This window comes from Carlito syrichta, unplaced genomic scaffold (assembly GCF_000164805.1).
Source record: "Carlito syrichta isolate Samal-C Ts95f unplaced genomic scaffold, Tarsius_syrichta-2.0.1 Scaffold117918, whole genome shotgun sequence".
Classification (NCBI taxonomy): Eukaryota; Metazoa; Chordata; class Mammalia; order Primates; family Tarsiidae; genus Carlito; species Carlito syrichta.
Window position 1 is genome coordinate 156681 of NW_007062014.1, and position 24375 is coordinate 181055.

The 24375-nt window shown below is 34.2% G+C and overlaps 1 protein-coding gene across 1 annotated transcript in view; it reads right to left on the minus strand.

Annotated features, from left to right (window-relative positions):
- MNAT1 (MNAT1, CDK activating kinase assembly factor) overlaps nucleotides 1-24129 on the minus strand; it is a gene marked incomplete at its 5' end in the record, with an annotated part of 152498 nt that extends 128369 nt beyond the window's left edge. The window contains 2 exons of the mRNA XM_008074813.1: nucleotides 18907-19032; nucleotides 23989-24129. Of these exons, the coding sequence (XP_008073004.1) occupies nucleotides 18907-19032; nucleotides 23989-24129 (267 nt within the window). The remainder of the gene's footprint in view (nucleotides 1-18906; nucleotides 19033-23988) is intronic.
- Between the last annotated feature and the right edge of the window lie 246 nt (nucleotides 24130-24375).

Consider the following 24375-nt stretch of genomic DNA (forward strand, 5'->3'; position numbering starts at 1 on the left):
GAAGAAAAACAAATTAAATGAGCCTCTGAGTGCACTTGTGTCCTGCATGGAGGCCCTTTCCATGCCATGATACATAGAAAGGAAACCCAAACAAGGTTTGGAGTCAAAGAGTGTAAGTTCAGGAATCCCAGGGTAGTTGTAATTTGCAAGGCAGATTATAAGAGAAGAAAATACCATACAGAGAATACTCTAAAGCAGGGTTTAGCAAATGTTTTCTGTTAAGAGCAGATAAATATTTTAGGTTTTCCAGGCCATATACAATCTCTATCATAGCTACTCAATGACACCATTACAGTGCAAAAGCAGACAAAGATAATATGTAAATGAATGAGTACAGAGTTGTACTACATTAAAACTTTAGTTGCCGGGCAACCCCTTTCGGGTCCCCTCCCAATGTGGGAGTTTTTTTATCTTCTCAACAAATCCTGCTTTCTCCAAACAAAACAAATAAACAAAAATTTTAGTTGCAATAACAGGTAGCAGTTGGGATTTGGCCTATAGGCTACAGTTTGCCCACCTCTGCTATACAGATTACAGAATGATGTCCTCAACTTTTGCGTGAGTATTGATCTACACATGAGTAAGTGTAAACTCTTGGAAAAACTTGGAAAGCAATCAATCAAAACTTCTCAAAGCTCACACAGAACCAGAAACAGTTCATATTCCCAATCAAAAAAGTAAAAATACCTCTCAATACATAGGGTATCACAGAATGGCATCATCTTGAAAGTGGAGCTAACTTAGCCTGACATTAAAGTCTGTTCTTCATTTACCCTACCAACACTTAAAGCAAACCTTGCAAAGATCTAACAGATTATAGGTAACCTGACTGCATCCCCAAAGTCTGACAATATTTAATGGAATATCACAAATTACCAAGTATTCCAAAAAAGGCAGAAATATATAACCCCAGGGGGAAAAAATGGTCAACAGAAGCAGACCCAGAAATGACAAAGATGATGAAATTAGCAAAGATATTAACATAGCTGATATAAATATATTCCATAGGTTCAAGAAGGTAAAAAAAGAGCATGAATATAATGAGAGGAATGGAAGGTACAAAAACGATCCAAACAGAACATCTAGATATTAAAAACACTACTTAAAATGAAAAATATAACAAATGAGATAAACAGATTAGACACTATAGAAGAAAAGATCAATGAACTTGAAAACATAACAACAGCAGCTATCCAAATGCACACACAAAATAAAGACTAGAAAAATAAAGGGCAAAGCATTGATGAACTCTGTAACAATATCACAAAGTATTACTTATATGTAATTGAAATCCCAGAGGACAGTGAGGAGAGGAGGAAAGAACAGAAAAATATACAACACACTGAACAAAATCTTTCCAGTTTGCTAAAAGTAAATTTAAAACCAACCATATAAACAATTACATTAAATCAATAAGTAAAGGAAGAGATGATCAGATTTAAAGAAAAAGCAGCCGGGCTCGGTGGCTCAGCCTGTAATCCCGTGCCTTTGGGAGGCTGAGGTGAGTGGATTGCCTGAGCCCGCGAGTTCGAGACCCGACTGGGCAGCGAGACCTCATCTCTACGATAAATCAAAAAATCAGCCGGGCGTGGTAGCACATGCCTGTAATTCCGGCTACTTGGAAGGCTGAGGCAGAAGGATCGCCGGAGCCCAGCAGGTTGAGGCTGCGGTGGCTGGGAGCAGCCACTGCACTCCAGTCTGGGCGACCGAGTGAGACTCTAACTCAAAAAAAAAAAAAAAAAAAAGAAAAAGAAAAATCCAACTGTATACTTACTTTTAAAAAGCAACTCTATAAAGATACAAGTTAAAAGTAAAAGAAGGTTGGCTGGGTGTGGTGGTTCATGCCTATAATCCCAGCACTTTGGGAGGCTGAGGTGGAAGGATTGCTTGAGCCCAGGAGCTCAAGACCATGGGCGACATAGTTAGACTCTGTCTCTACAAAAAAAAAAAAAGTAAAATAATGGAAGAAGTCATAACATAAAAACACTAACCAAAAAACGGTAGAGTTGCTATTCTAAGATCAGAAAAAGTAGCCTACAGAACAAAAAATATTATGAGAAATAAAGAGGAATATTTCATAATAAGGACGCCAAAGTTTCAATAGAACAACACAATACTGCATGTCTATGCAACTAAAACCGAGCTTGAAAATATATACTATAACTTGATTAAACTAAAGAAAAAAAATACACAATTATCCTGAAACATTTCAACACTGCTGTCTCAGTAACTAACAGAAAAAAGAAAATCAGTAAGGAAAGAAAAAACTTAACATCAAATAACTTGAATAACTTGACCTAATTGATATTTAAAATATATTCTGCCCAAAAGCTATATCGAAATTCTCTTCAAGTTCACAAAACAACATTTACCAAGACTGACCATACTCTGGGCAATAGGAAAAAAAATAGTAAATTAAAGATGTTTAAAAACATATAATGTTTGTTCTCTAACTACAGTGGAAGTAAACTGGAACTCAATAGCAAAAAGGTATTTGGAAAAGTCTGAAAATATTTGGAAATTAACACATTTCTAAATAACCCATGGTTTAAGCAAGAAATCAAAAGCAAAATTAGACAGTAATTTGAACGAAATGAAAATAAAAATACAACAGTGATGGCTATTAATGCACTCTCAGCTTTCCAACTGCAAGAGTACATTTGAATGGATCAACGGTCCCAGCTGCCGCACTATGAAATTCATCTCTACACTTGCACCACAGCAATGATTCCCATGGGCTGTTTCTGGCCGATGACTGAGCAAAGCAGGAATACTAATGTAGCTCCCTACTTAGGTGTTATGACTCCTCTGCCAGAAAACTTTGGCACAAAGATTCCCCTGTCACCTTGCCAAACTTTGCTGAGACATATATTGTAGTCTGAGGTGCTTCCATCCACCTTCCTGCTTTTTTCACTTGAGGTCAAACCTACATCACAGACTGATGACTCAGTCTCCTACATACAGCTCCCTCCTCATTTTTCTCACAGGCATTTTCCCTAATAAATTTTTTGCACATATAAATCCATCTTGGCATCTATTTCCCAGAGAACTCAAACTATTGCAACAGCATGTCAAAATGTGCTAGATGCAACCAAAGCAATTCTTAAAAGAAAATCTGCAACGTTTAATGTATAAATTTTAAAAATCAGAAAGGTCTCAAATGAACAATCTAAGCTTCTTCCTATAGAAACTAGAAGAATAGAGTAAATTAAACCCTGACTAAAGAGAATAAAAGAAATAATAAAGAACAAATATTCAGTGGAAGACAGAAAAAACAATAGAATAAAGTCAATAAGAGCAAAAACTAGTTCTTTAAACAGATCAAAAACAAAAAACCTACTAAGCCTCTAATCAGACTGATTAGAGAAACACAGTGAGACAATATAAATTATTAATATCAGGAATAAAAGAGGAACATTACTAGAGATTCCTACAGGAATTTCCCAACTTTTAAAGATTACAGATTGCTTTCCATATGTTCATTAGAAGTCCATTATTTAAAATTCTTAATCATAAGAACCACATTATGTTTTGCTAACCCATAAAATCTGATTTTAAATTATATAACTGAAAACACTTGACCTTTAAGAACCTTTAAGCCCCTCTGAGCTTAATATCCTAAGAGTTATGAGCCTTAAGGCCACCCTGAGAAAAAGAGGGAACAGAGATCAAAGCAGAGGCTGAGTGGAGGCTCCAAACTACCAGAACAGCATCTAGGAAAGGTTCTGACACAAAGGAGACAAAGAAAGCAGCAATACAGTCTTAGCTCAACCACTGGGGATGGAGGCTGGGAGGAGGAGCCAGAAGCTGTCTCATCAAAAAAGGGAAGAACTTCCAGTATAGAAAAATGTTAACAGGAGGCGGGGCACTGACAGAATGGGTGTGTATTATAAATTATCCATCAGTTGAGTATGCTTAAGAAAGTTAGAGATTGTTGAAAATAACTGAATACAATGCTTGGTTTTCAAACAGTCCCTGAAGTTTGTGGCAAACTGTATTAAATATAAAAAGAATCTGTGATAGCCAATGATTGAAAAGTATCAAAATAACAATAAAAATTGTACAGGAACTACATAACAAAATGATCAACAAAAGACAAACTTAGTATTATTTCTTGCCACAGTCCTAATGGTAATATTCCTAGTTGTAATATTATAAGAACAGTAATATGAAAACCACAATTGAGACAACACTGATGATGCACTGATAAAATGGCAAAAGAAAACTAAATCTGCTTAGGCAAAAAACTGAAGTATTACATTGACAATCACTGCAGGAATTATTTGGTCATGACCATGTGCAGATGGAGCCTAATAAGACTGCCAAACATTTGTGGCAGCCAGACTTCTCAGGAAAATACTGAAAAATAGTGCTAAGCAAACACCCACAAAAAAAAAGTGGATTTATTTCAGTACTCACAAATATCAAATTTTAGTAACACTTAATTTATTCAATAGATTATTAGTAAAACTCTTGCACATAAAAATAAATCTATGTATTTGATTTTACGTAACCTCCTAGGAAGCAAAGAAAAGATTTGCATTTTGAAATTAATGTACTAATTTATCAAAAAATTCCTGGAACTATGAAATGAGTTTTGCTAAATTCACTCCTTCCACTTTTTGGCTCACAGTGATCCCACGCACTCATTTCAAATATGGAATGCCTTCTTTCTTTCCTTCCATTTTTCTGAGGTAGATACTTTTTTTCCAGAATTAATTAAATCTTCCATACTCCATTCCTCATAAATAGGAATGTCACTCTGCAGAATAGCTCTGAGGATTAAGTGAGAAAATTTTCAGATACTGATTGAAACACAAATATGATAGAAACTTAATAAAACGCTACTGATAAACTGACTGATACCTGATAAAGACTGAAAATGTGCCTCACTGCATTAAGCAATACAGAAAAAAGTATGTAGACTATGTTGTAGAAAAATGTTTGATTACATTAAGTAGAAAACCATTGTTTCTGCATTACAGACTAAGAATATTTCCACATTTTTAAGCATCTGCAAAGTCCTCCTGAATAGGACTAAAAGAGTCAAAGCTTCCCACTATTCACAGAACACCGATTTTACTTTGTCTCCATTATATCAGTTAATTAAAGTAACTGATATAACTCACAACCCAGTCTCATTATTTCTGCCTGTGCTCGTCTAGACAGATTATCAAATTTCCTAGAATAAATTCAAACACTGCTATAAATTCTGAAGCCAACAGTTTGACCATTAACAATTTTTCGCTTTGCCATGTAAAGTATGAGAAAGAACATTACATAAAATTCATGGGGTATAATTTGTTACTTGTGATTTTGACACTAAATATTTCAGTGTTTTCACTTATATATCCATAGTATAATTAATACAAAAAAATTTTTTTAAGGGTTCTATAGGAATTTGGGGTTTGTGATACTGTGATTTTTAATAAGAAATATATATTTGTTCTTTGTCCCACTTCCTGATACACATCTCCAAAAATCCTTGGAGTCTCCAAAGTGATGTGTCTTCTTGTATGCTAATGAGAGGGCTGGGAGCTTCTGAATAGCCTCAGGATGGGGGTTGGTTGCCAGGAGAGCCAACCAGGTTATTAGAGGGTTAGGAACTTTCAGCTCCAGACCCCCCAGCCTCTGGAGAAGAGGAGAGGGGCTGAAGGTGGAGATGAACACAAATGGTCAATGATTTCTTAAGCCTACAGTAAAGAAGCTACCCGAAAAAACCAAACAAGGTTTGAAGAGCTTCTGGGTTGCTGAACACATGGAAGTGCCAGGAAGGTGGCCCACCTTCAGAGGGCAAGGAAGTTTCACACCCCTTCCCCTTTACCTTGCCCTATGCATTTTTTTCCATCTGGCTGTCTATCCGTATCCTTTGTAACATCCTTTACAATAAACTGTTAAATATAAATGTTTCCCTCACTTCTGTGAGCCACTCTAGCACATGATTAAACCAGAGGGCAGGGTCATGGGAACCTCTAATTTTACAGTAATTCAGTCACTCAAAAGCATAGATTACAACATGGAGCTTTTGATTGGTGTCAGAAGTTGGGGCCAATTTTGGGGACTGAGTCCCTAAACTGTGAGGTCTACACTAACTCTGATTAGTGTCAGAATTGTGTTGAATTCTATCTCTTGCAGAGTTACTTGGTATGGGGGGCACTCCACACATTTTGGTGACCAGAAGTGCTCTGTGTTGAATGTGTATATAGTAGGAGAAAAACAGTTGTTTTTTCCCTACTGCACAGGGGCCTATAGATAAAATATCTAGTAAAAAATAAATGGTATAAAATTAACAGTTATAAGTCATAAACTCTACCTGCAATCACAATTTACTGGTCTGTTATAGTTTTTATTTATATCTATTTCTATTTATACTTAGTAATCTTTACAATAGGCTAGGTATCCTAAGAGTTTTACATAATACTTCAAAAAATACTCACTGACCTTATAACATAGGCATTAATCTCCTACTTAAAAATTGAGTAAATCAAGACTGAAAGAGGTTAACTGATTTGCCCGAGGCCATACAACTAGTATATGGGGGAGGTGCCATTTTTAAGTGTGATGTTCCCTCAAAAAATGGCATTATCAAATGAATGCTAGCACACCATGCAACAGGTAGGACGAAAATAGGGGAAGCACAGCTGAGTGAACACCATACTATATACACATTGCTACCATAATTTAATTCAACTCGAAAAGTAATACATAGATAACATCTTTCGGACCCCCATATATGTACTAGAGAAGCCACAATTCAAATCTCTCATAATAATATAAGGACTACCCATTTTAAACAATTCTGACATAATAAAATTCAAATTTAGAATTTTAATCTGTAGTGGTCACTCATTTTATAAAAGATTTATTAAAATCATATTTAAGTACTTACCACAGGATTATCTTAAGTTTTAAGAGCTTCCATTTCCCTTAATATATTGGAATTAAGCAAATTTCTATTTACTTTTATCACTCTTCAGGGATTTCTATGTGAAAATTAGAATATACTACAACTTTATTGAAATAACAAAATATTTGGAGACATTTAAATGCTAAGAGAGAGTAATCACCTCACCTGGTTAATTACTCGCCCAGTTAATTATATGGCATAAAAAGAACTGATAAAACTATTATTGTTCATTGGACTTACATTTTAAAACACATGTATAGATAAAAACATAAATACTCTAAAATATTTGCATCTTTGCGAGATTTCTTTAATTGCTATATACTTTTATTTGCTACCTAAGTGTAAATTATATAAAAATAGAACTATTAATATTTGGTAAGGTTTTGTTTTTTAAGCAACACGTAAAGTGCCTAAGCTGTCTGGCATAAGTTTACGATTTTATAGGATAAAACTGACTGCTCAACATAACTTTTATTTTCTTATTTCAGATACAAATGTATATTAATTTTCTATAACACATATTTTAACAAAGTTAAATCTTCCAAAGAGTTCAGAGGAATAAGCAATACTTGAAACAAATAACTAAATACTATTTGTTGCACTTAGAAAAGCCAATTTATATGTCAAATGAGCACTCTGTTCCCTTGTGGCCCACCTATTAGTAATATAAATATTTTTTTTAGATATCAGGGTCAAACTACTCAAACAGTTTTCCTCTTTGGTATTATATGGCATACTCTCCAATACTACTCCCCAATAACCAACCACAAAGCATCAAAAGTTATCCTTAGAAACAGTACTTAGGTTATCTTTGTGAGTGAGTCTATGTGCAGCTTGCACACAAACAGAATAAGAGTGAAGTTTAGAATACCATCACGTCTGAGAAGCGCCAGATTCTCAGCTTCCAGTCTCACTCCTTATTTTATGAGATGACAAATGTGCCTTCATTAACTTCCAAAAGACTAAGATTTGCTTGTATGGATATTTATTGACACCAATTATCTAGTAATGAAAAAACTTTGAGTTCTGTTCACTGGTTCAACTAAGAATAATGTAATCAAGAAAAGCAACCATATCCATATGCTGAGAAAAATATAAATTAGATGCATAAAATGATAAATAGAAGGCTGTACAATTGTATTATTGGAATTTGAACCAATTAATTTAAAACAACTAACACCTAACTGAGAAACAAAGTTACAGCCCTCACTTAAGAGTTCAAAAGGCATCACCACACAGGAGGCACAAATATATATAAAATGAAGTTTCTCCTATTATGCATAAAACAATGATTAATTAAAATGCTCTTTGATATTGAAATTACAAATTATGTACAGTTTTTCTAAGATCCTAACCCTAACATTCTTCTACTCTGAGAGTTTAGTTCCTAGAAAATATGCTTCAAAAACTGCATCCTGCACAACCTATATGAATATTCCTAACCAAAATATGTTCACTGACTATCTCAACTCTACCTATGTGACTATATAATAAGTAAATCCTTGTCTTAGCCATTATTTTATGCCCATTTTAACCCTTCATCTTTCTCTAGTTTATTAAACAAATAAATTCAGTTTTTCAGTCACATCTCAAAGGATCTGTTTCCAAAAATCTTAACCATATTTATTCATCTTCCTTTGACCCTCTCTCCAAGTTGAGCATATCTGACTTCATCTGTTGTGTTTGGCTTTCTTTAAACCAGATCAGGAGGAGAGTCATTGTGCTGCCTCCTGCGTCTTAAATTGCCCAGTACATACAATCAGCCCACTATTAGAAACAAGAGCTCAAATCTTAGCTGTCTTTAAATCAGAAGACACCTGAATCCGAATATATACATTTGTTTTTTGATATTTTCGTTAAATAATGAGGCATAATAGAGAATGAGTTTCAGTGTCATCTTTTAAATGTGACCTAACTTCTCTGAGACGCAGTTTTCACATCTGCAAAAATAGGAAAACCATATCATTCATTCATGGAAATATAAAAATAATATATAAATTTATAATTTATATAAATATATAAAAAGAGCTATCATAGATCAAAAATTCTTTTTTGGTCTTTAGAAGCATGGAACTTTTATTCTATTTATTTTTTAAAAATAGGATATTGATCCACAAATGCTTTTTAGTGGCCTCTTTTGTGCATGGAAGTGAGGCATTTTCCAGTAGTCATGATGGTGTTTATTTTATTTATTTATTTTCATTTTAGGATCATGGGGTACATGTGAGGATTTGTTACATAGATAAAGTGCATGAAGGCTAGTTTTGAACCTCTAATAGGCCCACTCCTCCACCCCCAGTGGTAAGCATGGTACACAATGGATGATTTTATTCCCCCTCTCTTCTTCCCTTAGCAGTGCCTGTTGTTTTCTGTTGTTCCCATCTTTGGGTCACAAATTATTAAGCAATGTTTATGTTCTTGTATATCTAGAACACAGTCTGTGCCTGGCTTAGAGTAGGCACTTAATAACAATTCATCCAACGAAATCAACCCTGGGATATAGGTGCTCAATAAAAGTCACTTTTTATACTTCGTTTCAGATTGATTTTTCCAAAGACTATAAAACACTTAAATTCACAAATGTAGAATTTCATCTATATTCTATGTCAACCTCCACATTCAGTAAAAAATAGGCACAAATAAAGTCACATAAATAAGACATCACTCTAAATTTTTACTTTACCCTTGAATCAACTGTGATTTTCTATCTTTTCATCATTAGCCATTCTAGTGGGTACTTAGTGGTGTGTTGTGATTTTAATTTTCATTTTCTCTCACTGACCACTAATGAGGTTGAGCACTGGCTACCCTATTTTGCAAAATGCCTACTCAAGACTCTTGTTCATATATACAAGTTCTTTTTTTTTTTTTTGAGTTGGAGTCTCACTCTGTCACCTAGACTGGAGTGCAGCAGCCACTACCAGGCACCGCAGCCTCGACCTGCTGGGCTCCGGCAATCCTTCCGCCTCAGCCTTCCAAGTAGCCGGAACTACAGGTATGCGCTACCATGCCCAGCTGAGTTTTTGATTTATCGTAGAGATGAGGTCTCGCTGCCCAGGCGGGTCTCGAACTCGCAGGCTCAGGCAATCCACTCACCTCAGCCTCCCAAAGGCGCGGGATTACAGGCTGAGCCACTGAGCCTGACTTATACAAGTTCTTTATATGTTCTGGATCTAAGCCTTTTATTAGTCATATGTTTTATAAATAACTGTGTCACTCACTGGCCTGTTTTTTTCCACTTTCTTAAAGAAATCTTTATTGTTTTACTTTTCTATTATACTCCTGAAATTGACTGGGGGATTATGGTGTGAGATAGATGATCCAATTACCTTATTGCATATAAAGACTCATTAATGCACATAGAGTCATTTAACTTAAGAATGTAATGAAATCCTTATTATGACAATATTCAGCATTTGGTTCAAATAAAAATAATAAAATAACTCACTCAGATATCTAACTACAAAAAATAACAAACATTATACTGGTAACAATATAGTTGCTCATTACTACTGTTTACCATGTGGTAAGAATACACTGGGCACCTGGTTTAGCATTTTATGTATACATTTCAATCCTCTGAATAATCATATGAAGTTAAAAGTTCTCAACTTCACAAGTGAGAAAACAAACACAGAAGAATAAAGTAATATCTTACCCATGGCAGCATATCTAATAAGGGTAAAGCTAGGATTTAATCCCATATTGGGTCTGAGTTTATCCATGATGATCTACTTTCTTCTATACTATATGGTCTCTCAATTAAAATACTTTGTTAATTCATTAACGAGTAACATTTTTCTTTTTTCTGTTTTTTTTTTTTTTTAATTTGGATTCTCACTCCATCACCCAGGCAGGAGTGCAGTGGCACGCCCACGGCCACCCCACCCCAGCGTTGACCTGCTGGACTCCAGTAATCCTTCCGCCTCAGCCTTCCAAGTAGCCGGAACTATGGGCATGTGCTACCACGCCCAGCTAATTATTTATGTAGAGATGAGGTCTCGTCAAGTTGCGGGGGCTGGTCGCAAATCCGTGGGCTCAGGCAATCCATTTGCCTCGGCCTCCCAAAGGGCTGGGATTATAGGCTGAGCCATCGAGCTCGGCCAACATTTTTCTTTATATTATTTGAAGATATGTTAATACTTCCTACATTTGAAAGTTTAAAACTGATCATAAATATTTGATATTAAATACCCACATAGCCATAATCATATAAAACTAAGTTAAAATATGCAGCCTCTGCCTTCAAGATGTTTATAATCTAGTAGCGAGCACACACATAAAAAAACAAGGAAATTTAAAAATTCAAAAAGAGTAGCTGGATAAACAGATGGAGAGAGGAATGATAGATACATGAGAGAAAAAATAAAAATATTCATAAATTTACAGATTAAAACTTGACATTTTTATATTTTAAGGGCCTTTCTTCTTACAATCTTGTAAGAACAGTAACTTCTTAGTTACAAAAGGCAATAATGCAAGAAAGACAGAAAATTAAAAGTAATGGAAGTCTAAAAGGTCATTCAGAGAAAGACTTTCAGAACACAAAGACAATATGAAGACAAATAATTTTTTTCTCTCCAAATCTATTTGCCTTGCTGCAGAATGTTAAACATTCATAAAAACAAATAATACGTCTGAGCAAAAAGGAAATCTGGGTATAATACGTCTTTGAGCAAAAAAGGAAATCTTACAGCACATCCCCTATCTCCACCCAAAACTAATCAGATAAAAACAGAGCACTTCTGCTAACAAGCTCTCATAGGAATTCAGGGACAACTAAAGGCAAAGTATTCACAGTAGTGAGTTCTCAGTTCTAGAATTTGATTCCTTTGTCAGTCTTCATGGTTGTTGACCCTAAAGCCAGGGCACAAGACTCATCTGTTCATCCAAGTGATTCCTGAAGAGGTAAAATAGAGGGAAGTTTACTAAATGTGCTCCAAGATGAGTTGAGATTGAATTCCTTTATCATTAAAAGTATGCTGCTGAAGCAGTGTTACCGCAATGGATATATTTACTGAGTATTTGCTCGTGTCATGCTCAAGTAAGTAGATTTGTTCACCAACTATTGTTCTTCAAAATATTTTAAAGCTGGCCTTCCCAAATAATTCCATTTTTAATAAACAGAACATTCTAAAACAGAGAAAGACCACCAACAACTACTCTGTCAAGTTGAAAGAAGGATGTAGATTTTATGTTGCCTCTACTTAAGCCGAAAGAAAAGCTCTAGACTACCTAAGAAGTCTACTCAGAAGGTCGTGTGAATTCCAACATTTACCACAGATAAGAATGAAGAGATAAAAACAGATGAGGAGGAATACATAAACTGTAATTCTTATTGGTCATGGGATATGACAATATGATAAAGTGATAGAAATGCAGACATATCCATAAAAATAATTTTTTTCACTTTATCTTGGTTGTATGCTACATCAAATCCTTCTCGACCCAATTGGGAGTCTCTCAAGGGCAAAGCAGAATGCCCTGAAGTTAAGAAAAATAAAGAGAACAATAATTTATTTTTTTTAAAGTTACTGCACACCCACTAATTACATAGTATGATATTTAGGTCCTGTAAGAACATATAAAATTCTGCCACAGAACACATTCTGTCTTCAAGGAAGCTCAACTAATATGAGAGAGCCATGGAAAATAATCAACTGCAAGGCAAAGCAAGAGCTATACCATATAACAAAAACATACACAAAATGCTGGGGAGGGCATCAAAATATGTAATTAAATTACACATACAAGAAAGTTCATTTGTTCAGTGCCATAAATTATACTTAAGGTGTTCATAAGCAGTTAAGTATATTCCAAGCAGAGGTACAGAAAGGTACAGAAGGCTGAAAGTTCTTCAGGACCTTCAGACTACTCTACATGAGCCTAATATATAAGATTAATTCACTTATCCAAAATACTTAATGGAGGTCTACTATGTATATTCATTAAATAGGTGCTAGAGATAAGCCTCATTCTAGGTTCACAGAGTTTATATTCTAGTGGTAGAGATAAAAATTAAACAATGTACCCATAAAACATTTTCTGATACTGATATATGTTATAAAGGGTTAAAAAGCATAACACATGATGGGGATGGGGAGTGGAAGAAAGATACTTAAGATAGAATGATCAAAAGGTCAGTGTGAATTGAGTATAATGAACAAGGAAAGGAGAAAAACATTCTCTTTAACAGTCTTTTGTCTGTTTCTAGAACATGCTGTTTCTTACCTTAAGTCTATGTGTTATTGCTCTTTTCTCTGCTTGGATGTTTGCAAGACTAACTTCTTTTCATCATTCACTTCTTAGTGCAAATGTTATTTTCTCAGAGGTGAGAAAGTACATGCTTAGTATTCTAGGTTTTATTCTAATTATATTGGATAGGCATTGGAAGATATAAAGCAAGAAAATGATTATCTAACTTTTCAATTTTGTTTATTTGCCATCATTCACTCATCTGCGAAACCCCCCAAAAGGCTTGTAGGATAGATTACAGAGTACAGAGATGAACAGAAAAAAGCAGATAGAATGTTACTGCAGCAGTCCAGGAGAGAAATTATGGCAACCAGCCTAGGATGATTGAGATGGAGACCAGTGGGTGAATTCAAGATAAATTTTGGAGGTGGAGCCAACTTAATTCCAAATTATTCAAATTTTCAAATGCAGTAGTTAGCAATTGGGGGGAAAAAACTGTTGCAAAAGACTTGATATGAGTTATTGTGCTTTCTACTTAGACTATAAGACAGATCTTAATCTTATATATGCCATAAAAGAACGAGAATTTGGCTGGGCTCGGTGGCTCAGCCTGTAATCCCGCGCTTTGCAAGGCCGAGGTGAATGGATTGCCTGAGCCCGCAGGTTCGAGACCCACCTGGGCAGCTTGGTGAGACCTCATCTCAACAATAAATCAAAAATCAGCCGGGCGTGGTAGCGCACGCCTGTAATTCCGGCTACTTGGAAGGCTGAGGCAGAAGGATTGCCGGAGACCAGCAGATCGAGGCTGCGGTGACCGGGAGCGGCCACTGCACTCCAATCTGGGCGACTGAGTTGAGTGAGACTCCAACTCAAAAAAATAAGAAAGAGAACTGGAAAATAGGAGCAACTGCTATGCATTTGCTAAAACTGAAGCAATATTATATCACAAGTAACAATAAAAGTACAGCAACTATGACTTTATCCATGGAGATCAGAGGAAAGAAACAGTCCTTTCTTTGTCTTTTAAAATTAGAGTATTATCTCTAATTAGAAATAGACTTTGATAAAGTTTTGAGACATTCATTCTTGCATACTCATCATCCTCAATTTACAGAATACATTCTTGAGTAATACTGTGTCATCTGAGTATCAGACTTCATTACAGTAAATTATTGACTTTACTGGTCTTTTCACCTGCCTTTTGCCACTTTAAATGTCACATGTCATTAACACTAGCTTTGCAATACAAGATTACAATGATAAAAGTCAACCAAAAATTCTGAAAACTCCATCATTTTGAGTTTTAAAACTCAGAAAAAACAGAGAAAATTCAATTCTTAATTCAAAAAGTTCTTACACAGTTTATTAGATCATCTAGCCAATAATGACACAAACCAAGTACAGATTGAAATAACTGCCTTCTGTCTCTAAAATTTATCTCAAAGAAGTACCCAAGTAACTTTCCAAGAGAGTGAGGAAATATATTTAATAATCTAACCAATACTCTTCTACTCATTTCACCAAAATTCAGAACACCTACTATGGCTAAACTATTCTGCACTTTCCAGTTACTGCTACTTTTATGACTTCCTGAAAGTACACTAGATATTTTCAAAAAAGCAATATGTACCAATTTAAGAAATAAATAAATAAATAAACTCATTCACCAAAATGTCAAAGTTGCTGATATTTATAATTCACTAAGGAATTCATTTAGTGCCTACTTTAAAATAGATAAATTCTGTTACAACTCTAATCAACTATCTATTCATTTATTCATTCACCCATTCATCTATTTAATTATCTAGCTTCCAGCCAAGATTTATGGAAAGCCTGTTAGTGCTGGCTCTAGGCACCTAGATAGACTGCCTTAAAGATTGCTAAAGAGAGAAGCCCGGCTCGGTGGCTCAGCCTGTAATCCCGCACCTTTGGGAGGCTGAGGTAAGTGGATTGCCTGAGCCCACAGGTTCGAGACCCGTCTGGGCAGCGAGACCTCATCTCTACAAAAAATCAGCCGGGCGTGGTAGCGCATGCCTGTAATTCCAGCTACTCGGAAGGCTGAGGCGGAAGGATTGCCAGAGCCCAGCAGTTCGAGGCTGCGGTGGCTGGGAGCAGCCACTGCACTCCAGTCTGGGCAACAGAGTGAGACTCCAACTCAAAAAAAAAAAAAGATTGCTAAAGAGAGAAAGAAAGGTAAATTTATAATTATAGTGCAATGATTCTAAGTCTTAGTATAAGGAATGCTCAAGTCTTAATAATAGCAGGACAACAATATAGCAGCATGGGAAAGAAAGATACAGAGAATATACCTTAGCATAACAAGATTAAATAAGAAATACTCTTCCATAAACTTGATAATGCATAATATTAAATTAGACACTATAATCATTTCACAATAAACTATAAGCCTAAAAGTCTTAGTTGGTTAAGTTTTATATTTTAAAAGGAAATTTTTAAAGAAAAAATAAAAAAATTTAAGACAGCATTTATATACAAATATAACAGACATATGTAGAAGGATTATATTATAAAAACAAAATATTATAGAATGCTTTCTTCCTTTGGAAATTAGCAGCATCTGCAAAATGCTGATTAATTTTTATTTCAGATTTATTGGACTCTGTGTAAGTGACAGGCAATATCCAAGGCATACGTTATTTAATCCTCAGTGCAATCCTATAAACCAAGAAATAACCCTATTTAATAGATGAGAACAATGAAATAAGACAACTTGTTCAAGGTCACAAGACAAAAAAAAAATTTCTTTTTTAGTCAGTATCTCACTCAGTCACCCAGGCTGGAGTGCAGTGGCATGATCACAGCTCACTGCAACCTTTGGTCTCAGGTGACCCTTCTGCCTCAGCTTCCCAAGTAGCTGGGATTACATGTGAGAGCCACCCCACCTGGATAATTGCTTTATTTTTTGTAGAGACAAGAAGATCAGGTAAGTTACTGGCAAAATTTGAACTGTTTAACTTAGAACCAGCTAAGTTACAGGCAATATTTGAAAGTGAATCTTCTAACTCTAATTCCAGTGTTTTCATTAAATATAGTTACAGAATGTAAAATTTTATGGAATAAATTAGTACAGTCACCTGTATTATCAACTCATGTTTTTATTAGTAACAACTAGCCTCATTATTGAGAGCTTACTATAATCCAAGCACCATGCTGGGCACTTTGTTTACATTAAATGAAATAATATCCTCAGCAAGATCATGAGATAGGTATTATCATTGCCTTTTTACAGATGAGGAAAAAAAAGGCTTATTACTGCAGCAAACTAATTTGCTCATGTCAAGCAGCAGCCTAAATAGGGTAGTTGAGAATTGAACTTGGGTCTGTTTGGCTTCAAAGTTCAAATCCTTAACCATACCTTTATAATGTTGCCATACTTTTCAAACCATTGTTTAATTGACATATAATAGTTGTACCTATTTGGGAGGTACATGTAATACTTTGATACTTATATTAATGTGTAATAATCAAATCAAAGTAATTCGGATATCCATCACTTCAAACATTTATCATTCCTAACCACATTTTTTTTTAAGTTGGGGGTCTCATTCTGTCACCCAGGTTGCAGTACAGTGGCATAATCATGGCTCACCACAGCCTCAAATTCCTGGGCTCAGGTGAGCCTTCTGACTCAGCCTCCTGAGTAGCTTGGATTACAGGTACATACTGCGATGCCTAACTAATCTTTGTTGTTATTTTTGTTTTTTTGTAGAGACGAAGATGTGTTGTGTTGTCCAGGTTGATCCTGAACTTCTGGACTTAAGCAATCCTCCCACCTGGCCTTCCAAACTGCTGAGATTACAGTCGTGAGCCACTGCACTTGGCCCTAACCATATTTTTATACTACTCTAATGAGACTATTTTAAAATATAACCACTAATTTTAATTATATATTTAGAATGGCTATATCTAAAAAATCTGAATGTTAAACACATATTACACTTAACAGGCCAAAGTATATATTTCCTAAACAAACAAAAACTTTATAAAAGTATCCAAATATATCATTGGCTTATAAAATATTTCCTTTGAATTCGAAAATAAAAAATAAACTATTTTAAAACCCAAATTAGTCTATCCTTAAAACTGTCTAGAAGCTGAAAATGGTTTTAAAATTTTTTTTTAAATACATATGTGAAGAAGAACTGTTTGGAAGGAAATATAAATTGATATGTTTGCTTTCTCATTTTTCATATTTGCAGATGATTACTTTCCTAACAATATTTATGCATTTTCTTTTAAGAAATGTTTTCCTATAAGCTTAAAAATTCACATGGAATACAAAAAACAAATGAATCCAATATCACACATAGCAAAATTGTGTTGTGTACTTTGAAAATTATTTATTACAAGGAGAACCTATTCAGCAAATAGTCCTGGGAAAACTGGCTGACCACATGCAGAAGATTCAAACAGGACCTCTATCTATCCCCATACACAAAAATTAACTCTAAATGGATCAGAGACCTAAATGTAAAACCTCAAACCATCAGAACTTTAGAAAATGCAGGGCACACCCTTATGGAAGTTGGAATTGGTATCCAATTCCTGAGCAAAACCTGAAGTGCCCAGGTCATAAGAGATAAGATAGACAAGTGGGACCTCATTAAACTGACAACCTTCTGTAAAGTCAAAGAAACCATCAAAAGAGCAGGGAGACAGCCCACAGACTGGGAAAAAATATTTGCTAACTCCATGTCTGACAAAGGCCTTAACATCAAGGATCCACAAGGAACTCAAATATGCCAAAAAGAAAAAAACAACCCCATTACAAAGTGGGAAAAATATATGAACAGATACTTCTCAGAAGAAGACATATGAGCGGCCAACAGATACATGAAGAAATGTTCAACCTCACTAGTCATCAAGGAGATGCAAATTAAAACTACACCGAGATACCACCTAACTCCAGTCAGAATGGCTATCATCAATAACTCAAAAAATAACAGATGTTGGAGAGGATGTGGCGAAAAGGGAACACTTATACACTGTTGGTGGGAGTGTAAACTAGTACAGCCTATGTGGAAATAAGTGTGGCGATTTCTAAATACTCTAAAAATCGGCCTTCCATATGACCCCTATTTCACCTGGGAATATACCCTGAAGAACTCAAATCACTCCATAAAAAAGATAACTGCACACGCATGTTTATCGCAGCATTGTTCACAATAGCAAGATCATGGAACCAACCATGCTGTCAATCAAAAGAGGATTGGATTTTTAAAATGTGGTATATATACACAATGGAATATTACGCAGCCACAAAAAAGAACAAAATCATGAATTTAGCAGCATCCTGGATGGAATTAGAGTTTATAATACTGAGTGATATCTCACAGAAACAAAGATCTGAGCATCACATGTTTTCACTCATAAGTGGACCTGGAACAACTACAGGAATACTGTAAGAAAAGGATTGACAGTGGTGGGAAACTATGGAGGGGAACAGGGAGGGAAAAGGAGGTGGGATTAACAGTAGTCAATAACTGTCTGGGGAAAGGGGGGCACAACTCATCAAAAGGGTACCTGCCCAATGAATATTTGTATACCTAACCCTTAACTATACCCCACAATTTTAAAATAAAAAATATATAATAAAAAAGAAAGTTATTTATTACTTTTAACTTTATTCATACTGCACATATCTATATTTCCAGACATTTACCCTAGAGCAGATGCTGTTTTGAAACTTCTGAACATTTCAGTTTACTATAGAAATCATAAATTTATAACCTGTAATCCTTGAAAAAAATATCTTTAAAACAAGCAATTAAAATAAGGCTTACCATTTTGATGCCTGTGGAAAATGTCACTGGTTTTATAGGTTTGGGTTTCTCAAGTTGCATTTCTAATTGTGTAGATCTATCTTTATGCTGAGCCAAAAGCAGAGCAACGGGGAGATCAGAACTCTCCTGTAAGAATAGTTCAAGTTCAACATGAAATGCAGAAAGAAAAAACTAAAAAGCAACAAGACTTGTATTTTAAGTTATGCCTCTTCCATAAGCATTTAATGTCAAACTAAATATTCATTTTATGGAGAACACTACAAAAAATATTAACATTCCATAATAAGAAAAGACTGTTGTAGACTCATAAATCAAAATAACCTGCAAACAAGTATTTTTTTATAAAATCCACATTAAAAGGTCCTATTTCACCTAGCAAACCAACCATATTTATTAAAACAAAAAAAAGAGGGTAATCACAAAAAGAGTTGTACAAAGTACTATAACTTAGATCAGATGTTTATCTAAGACACATTCTTTGTACCAGTGAATTCAGACCAGTTTAAAATCATTTCCCATTAGATTTCACCTGAGACCGTTTGGAAATGATCCTTGTTCTGTTTTGCACAATGGAACTATTGTAAGTACAACCAAAAGTATATTTATTTTCTCCTTTACTGACTTACTTTTAAAATTTAAGTATAAACTTTTAAATTAAGTTACAAATAATAGGTAAACAGTTTAAATTATCTTATATTGATTCTAAATCAGGGCCACTATTTACTAAAACGTGCATACATACATATTTTAATACCACGAGCAAATTATTGACTACTTCGAATATGTAGACTATTACTTATTCTGTTTAACAAGAAGTCCTCTTATATGTCTAAAGTGCTATGGAGCTAAAGTCTAAACTAAATGATATCCAGACTTTTTCCTTTCTGAGTTGTCAGTTAAATAATAACCCAGAAACACATGCAGAGGGAGACAAAGAGGGAGGAAATACATCTCTATCTCTCATTCTCATATTTTCTCTCTCCCTCTCTCCCTCCCTCCCTCTCCCTCTACCTCCCTGCCTCCCTTTCTGTCTCTCTCTGTCTCTCTCTCTCTCACACACACATACACACACACACGTACATGCACAGCACACGCACACACATACATAATACTTTCTATATCGGTAAACAAAGATGAAAGTATAAACACATTTCTATACTAAGGCTATCTGCAAAAACAAATCGTTCAAAGAGGCTATAAATCTTTACAATAGTGATCACCTAGAATTTAATTCTGAAGAAATGCTACTGTTAACATTTCACAGTACAAAAGCAAACAAACAACAGACTCTAATTTTCTTTCCAAATCTAACAACTTTATAAATTTTTTAGGCACAAATGTGGGGTGTGTGTGTGTGTGTGTGTGCGTGTGTGTGTGTGTGTGTGTGTGTGTGTGTGTGTGTACACATATATGTATATATATATTTTTTTAAGAAAGCAGGATTTATTGAGAAGACAGAAAAACTCCTGAGGAAGTTGCCCTAATTAATATATTTAAAGGAATTGTTTTAAAGTTACAGTATAGAAATGAGTCAAATAACAAGCAACTTTATTCAACAGAATTATCCTAGAATAAAGCTGCACATCAAGATTTTGTAGAAGTGGCTCTGCAAGAGCAAGTTACAAAGATTTAAACTTTTAAAAAGTAAATAAAAGGACACAAATTTTATTTATAAAATAGAGTCTCATTAAAGAGCAAAATAATTGAAAACTGGCTTTAACAATAATAAAGACATTTAGATAAAAAATAAAGAAGTAATAAATACAGTATGAGAATATATTAGTATACCTTTCATATTCCACACCAAAACATTAGTTATGCATTAGTAGCTGTATTGCTATGAATCCCTGCAGCTATTCTAGATTTAGATTAAGAATTTTAGAATAAAATATAAAATTAAGGAATATTTTTAATAGACTGTGGCCAAAACTATCTTTTAAAAGTTATTCTTTTTCTATGTAGAAACTAACAGAAAAAAAATAAATTTCCTTGGCTAAAAAGTTAAAGCAGTACTTCCCAGTTTATATTCTAAATGAATTCAAGTGCCTTTCCAAAACTGGTATTTTAAAAAGCAAAAGTTCGTACATAAAAGCAAGACAATGTGTTCACTTCAAAAAAAAGTTACTAATCAAGAATTACCTTTTTAAAATCCTGGTTTCACATTCACATAAAAGAAACTGAATGTTAAAATGTCTTGGTAAAGAGGTGAAATTTAATAAAAATAAACATTCTAGAAATCTAAAACTAATTTTAATACTAAAGCATGGAACTTTAACCTACTTTATTCTATTTTAGCACTCAAATTTTGAAGCCTGGAAAAGCCAGAATAAAGCAGAAGTTCTAACAACAACAAAAAAATCCACAGAGTAAAATAAACTATGTGAAATACACATTCTCTGGGGAATACCTAACATGCAGATTTAGCCTTTCAAGTTATTTCATTCTTAGCACTACATTTTACCTTGCAGTGTTCCCTAACGTATATTAATTGCCTGAAGGCACATTGTTTAATATTTAAAGAAATTTTTAATAAGAACTGCCTGTAATACTCATTAAAAGCTATATAATGACCATTTTTAAAAGATTATTTTAACTAACTTCAAGTAAGCCATCTGGCAAACAATATTTCTAATAAAAATCACCTACTGCGTTTGACAACAATATTAGCCCATACAAAATTTAAGACATAAACTGAAGAAAAATTTCAAACAGGAATAGAAAAAGATTTAATAAGTCAGGACCTGTTTAAAAATCTTTTTCCAACTTGTTTTTAAAAATTTACAGTTAGGATTAAATAAATTGACTTTTTAGCCACCATTATGGCAAATACTAAGCCATAAACATTAAAATCATGACATTAAAATTCACATACAGCATAATGTAATGCAAGGTTAAAAAATGGCTTTGGATACAAGAATCAAACCCCAAAACAGGAGAGAAAAGAATTCTAATAAGTAGTACTAGTTGCTTAAATTAGGTGTAGAGAATAATTCTAAGATTTAAGCTTCTAGATATATTTGCAAAAGCTATCGTATTTTAACAAAATCTCACACATAAACATACATAAAAAATACAATGTATTTTTTACTTAGATAATAAGGGTTCAAGAAGATAAAAAGAAATGCAATTAATTCATTAGTCATAAAGTATTTTACTATTTATAACAAAAAATTTTAATAAAGATTGAAAAATTAATGTAACTAAAAATCTTTAAAAATAGATTTTAAAATGGAAACCAGAAATTCGAATTGCAGAGGTATTCTAAACCAATCTTGTAATTAATTGCACTAATGAATACAGTAAATTACTAAGAATTATTTAACCACCATGTTACCCGATCTAAACAGTAAGGAAAGTATGTGCAGTAATGACTTGCAGGTGAAGAAAACAGGAAGTAGGGAAAAGAACTCACAAAAGTCAATATTAACTCCAGATTATACACAATGTACAACAATAGCAGTTTTACATCTTATTTCATGACTTACTGAATTAAAGGGGAGCTTCATGCCTATAGCAGCTTATGCAAGAATAAGTGCTATGCGAAGCTGGCTAGGTTCAAAACAAGATCTAAAGCTCTTCTGTCAGAAGGAACATAAAATGTTAAGAGTATATTTTCTTCTTACATAAAAGTTCTATATTTGTGATTAATTCAATTAATTGTATAGAGGGGAAGCATAATTCAAAAAGAGCATGTTCTTTGTATAAATGAGGGGAAAGCAATTATAATAACATCAATATTTACGAATTCATTCTTTAAAGTTTCTAATTTCTCACCAAACACATCTATAAAAATGTAAAATACAACACGTGTGTCATTTCAACTGTAAAAGCCATACCTGCCACTAATAATTTCAAGAAAGAAATAATGAAAATTGCTAGAGAAAATATCATTATTCTATTTATTATGCTGCTATCCCCATTTTTAGAGTCAAATTCACATTCCACTCACTGAAAACAGACAGAGTTTTGGGGAGGTTTCGTTATTGTTGTTGTTTTTTAGTCAAAGTCTCATTCTGTCACCCAGACTGGAGTGCAGTGGCATAATCATAGCTCACCACAGCCTCAACCTCCTAGGCTCAGGTGATCCTTCTGCCTCAGCTTACTGAGTAGCTGGGACTACAGGCATGTGCCACCACACCTGTAGAGACTTTTTTTATTTTTTGTAGATACAAAGTCTCATGTCTCACTCCGCTGCCCAGGCTGGTCTTAAATCCCTGACCTCAAGAGATCCTCCTGCCTCAGCCTCCCAAAGTGCTGGGATTACAGGCATGAGCCACACAGCACCTGGCCTACATAGGGTTTTATGATAAGCATTTTATTCTAAGCCTCATTAATACCTTTACCCTAATTTTACCTTTACTTTCTCACCTACTTCTAATTTAAGTAGTCTTGCTTGCTCTTTTTATTTCTGGTTAACTGGCTTAAATACTTTTTGGGGCAAAAATGTGCATGTAGTAGAATACACACATGCACATTTGCCCCATCATAAAATAACAGCATATCAATTAGACAGGGGAGCTAAGTATGTTGCCATTAAAGAAATGCCTCAGAGAAATTAATTATGTGAACAGAAAGGAGAAGAAAAGAATGAAAAAGGGCTTTCCCAGAGAGGAAGATTTTCTAGTTTGTGATGTCATTATCACATGGGTTATAAGCATCAAATGATATAGTAGCAAATCCACGAAACATTCAATAGACCTTAGTTATTATTACTGCTATTATCTAACAACATTGACTACCTAAGAAGTTAACTGCTGGAAAACACCAATAATTTACAAAAATACTGCCATTTCTTTCAAATATTATTTTGTCATTCAAAAATATAAACTATACTTGTCACAGAGTAACCAGAGTCAAAATAATATTTAGCACAGAGCCAAAACACTTGAAACTGAGATAATTATTAGAAAATCAGTTAATCAGGAGGAAAAGTGCTCCAAAAACAATGTGTTTTTGTGTTTTAAAAACATATCAACAATCTATTAAGAAATAGTGGTCATATTAGATATGTTGCTCTCTTAAAGGAAAGGTAAACTCTGAAAAATAAAGTTTTTAAAAATCACAATTAGCGTTAACACATACCAGTTCATCTAAAAATGCCTGTTTATTCTTCCTTTTGAGAATCTGTTGCAGCTGTTCTTCTTTTTGTATAAATAGTCTTCTTTGTTCATTTTCCTGCCGTTCTACTTCTAAGGCTTCCTCTAATTCTTCCTGTTCTCGCGTCTAAAACAAAAATGTATATATGGCATGGAATACATTTAGTAACCAAGAGCAATATTATACCACACTGATACTTTCTTTATAGGAAGCATAAAACACACCAGACATTTATTATTTAATAATATACCAATTTCACTTTTAAGGAACTTGAATTCATTTTTCTTCATGTGGATATGTTACTATTAAAGAAAACACTGTTCTACCATATTAATGGAATTTATGTCTGACTAAGGCAGCTGGGAATACATT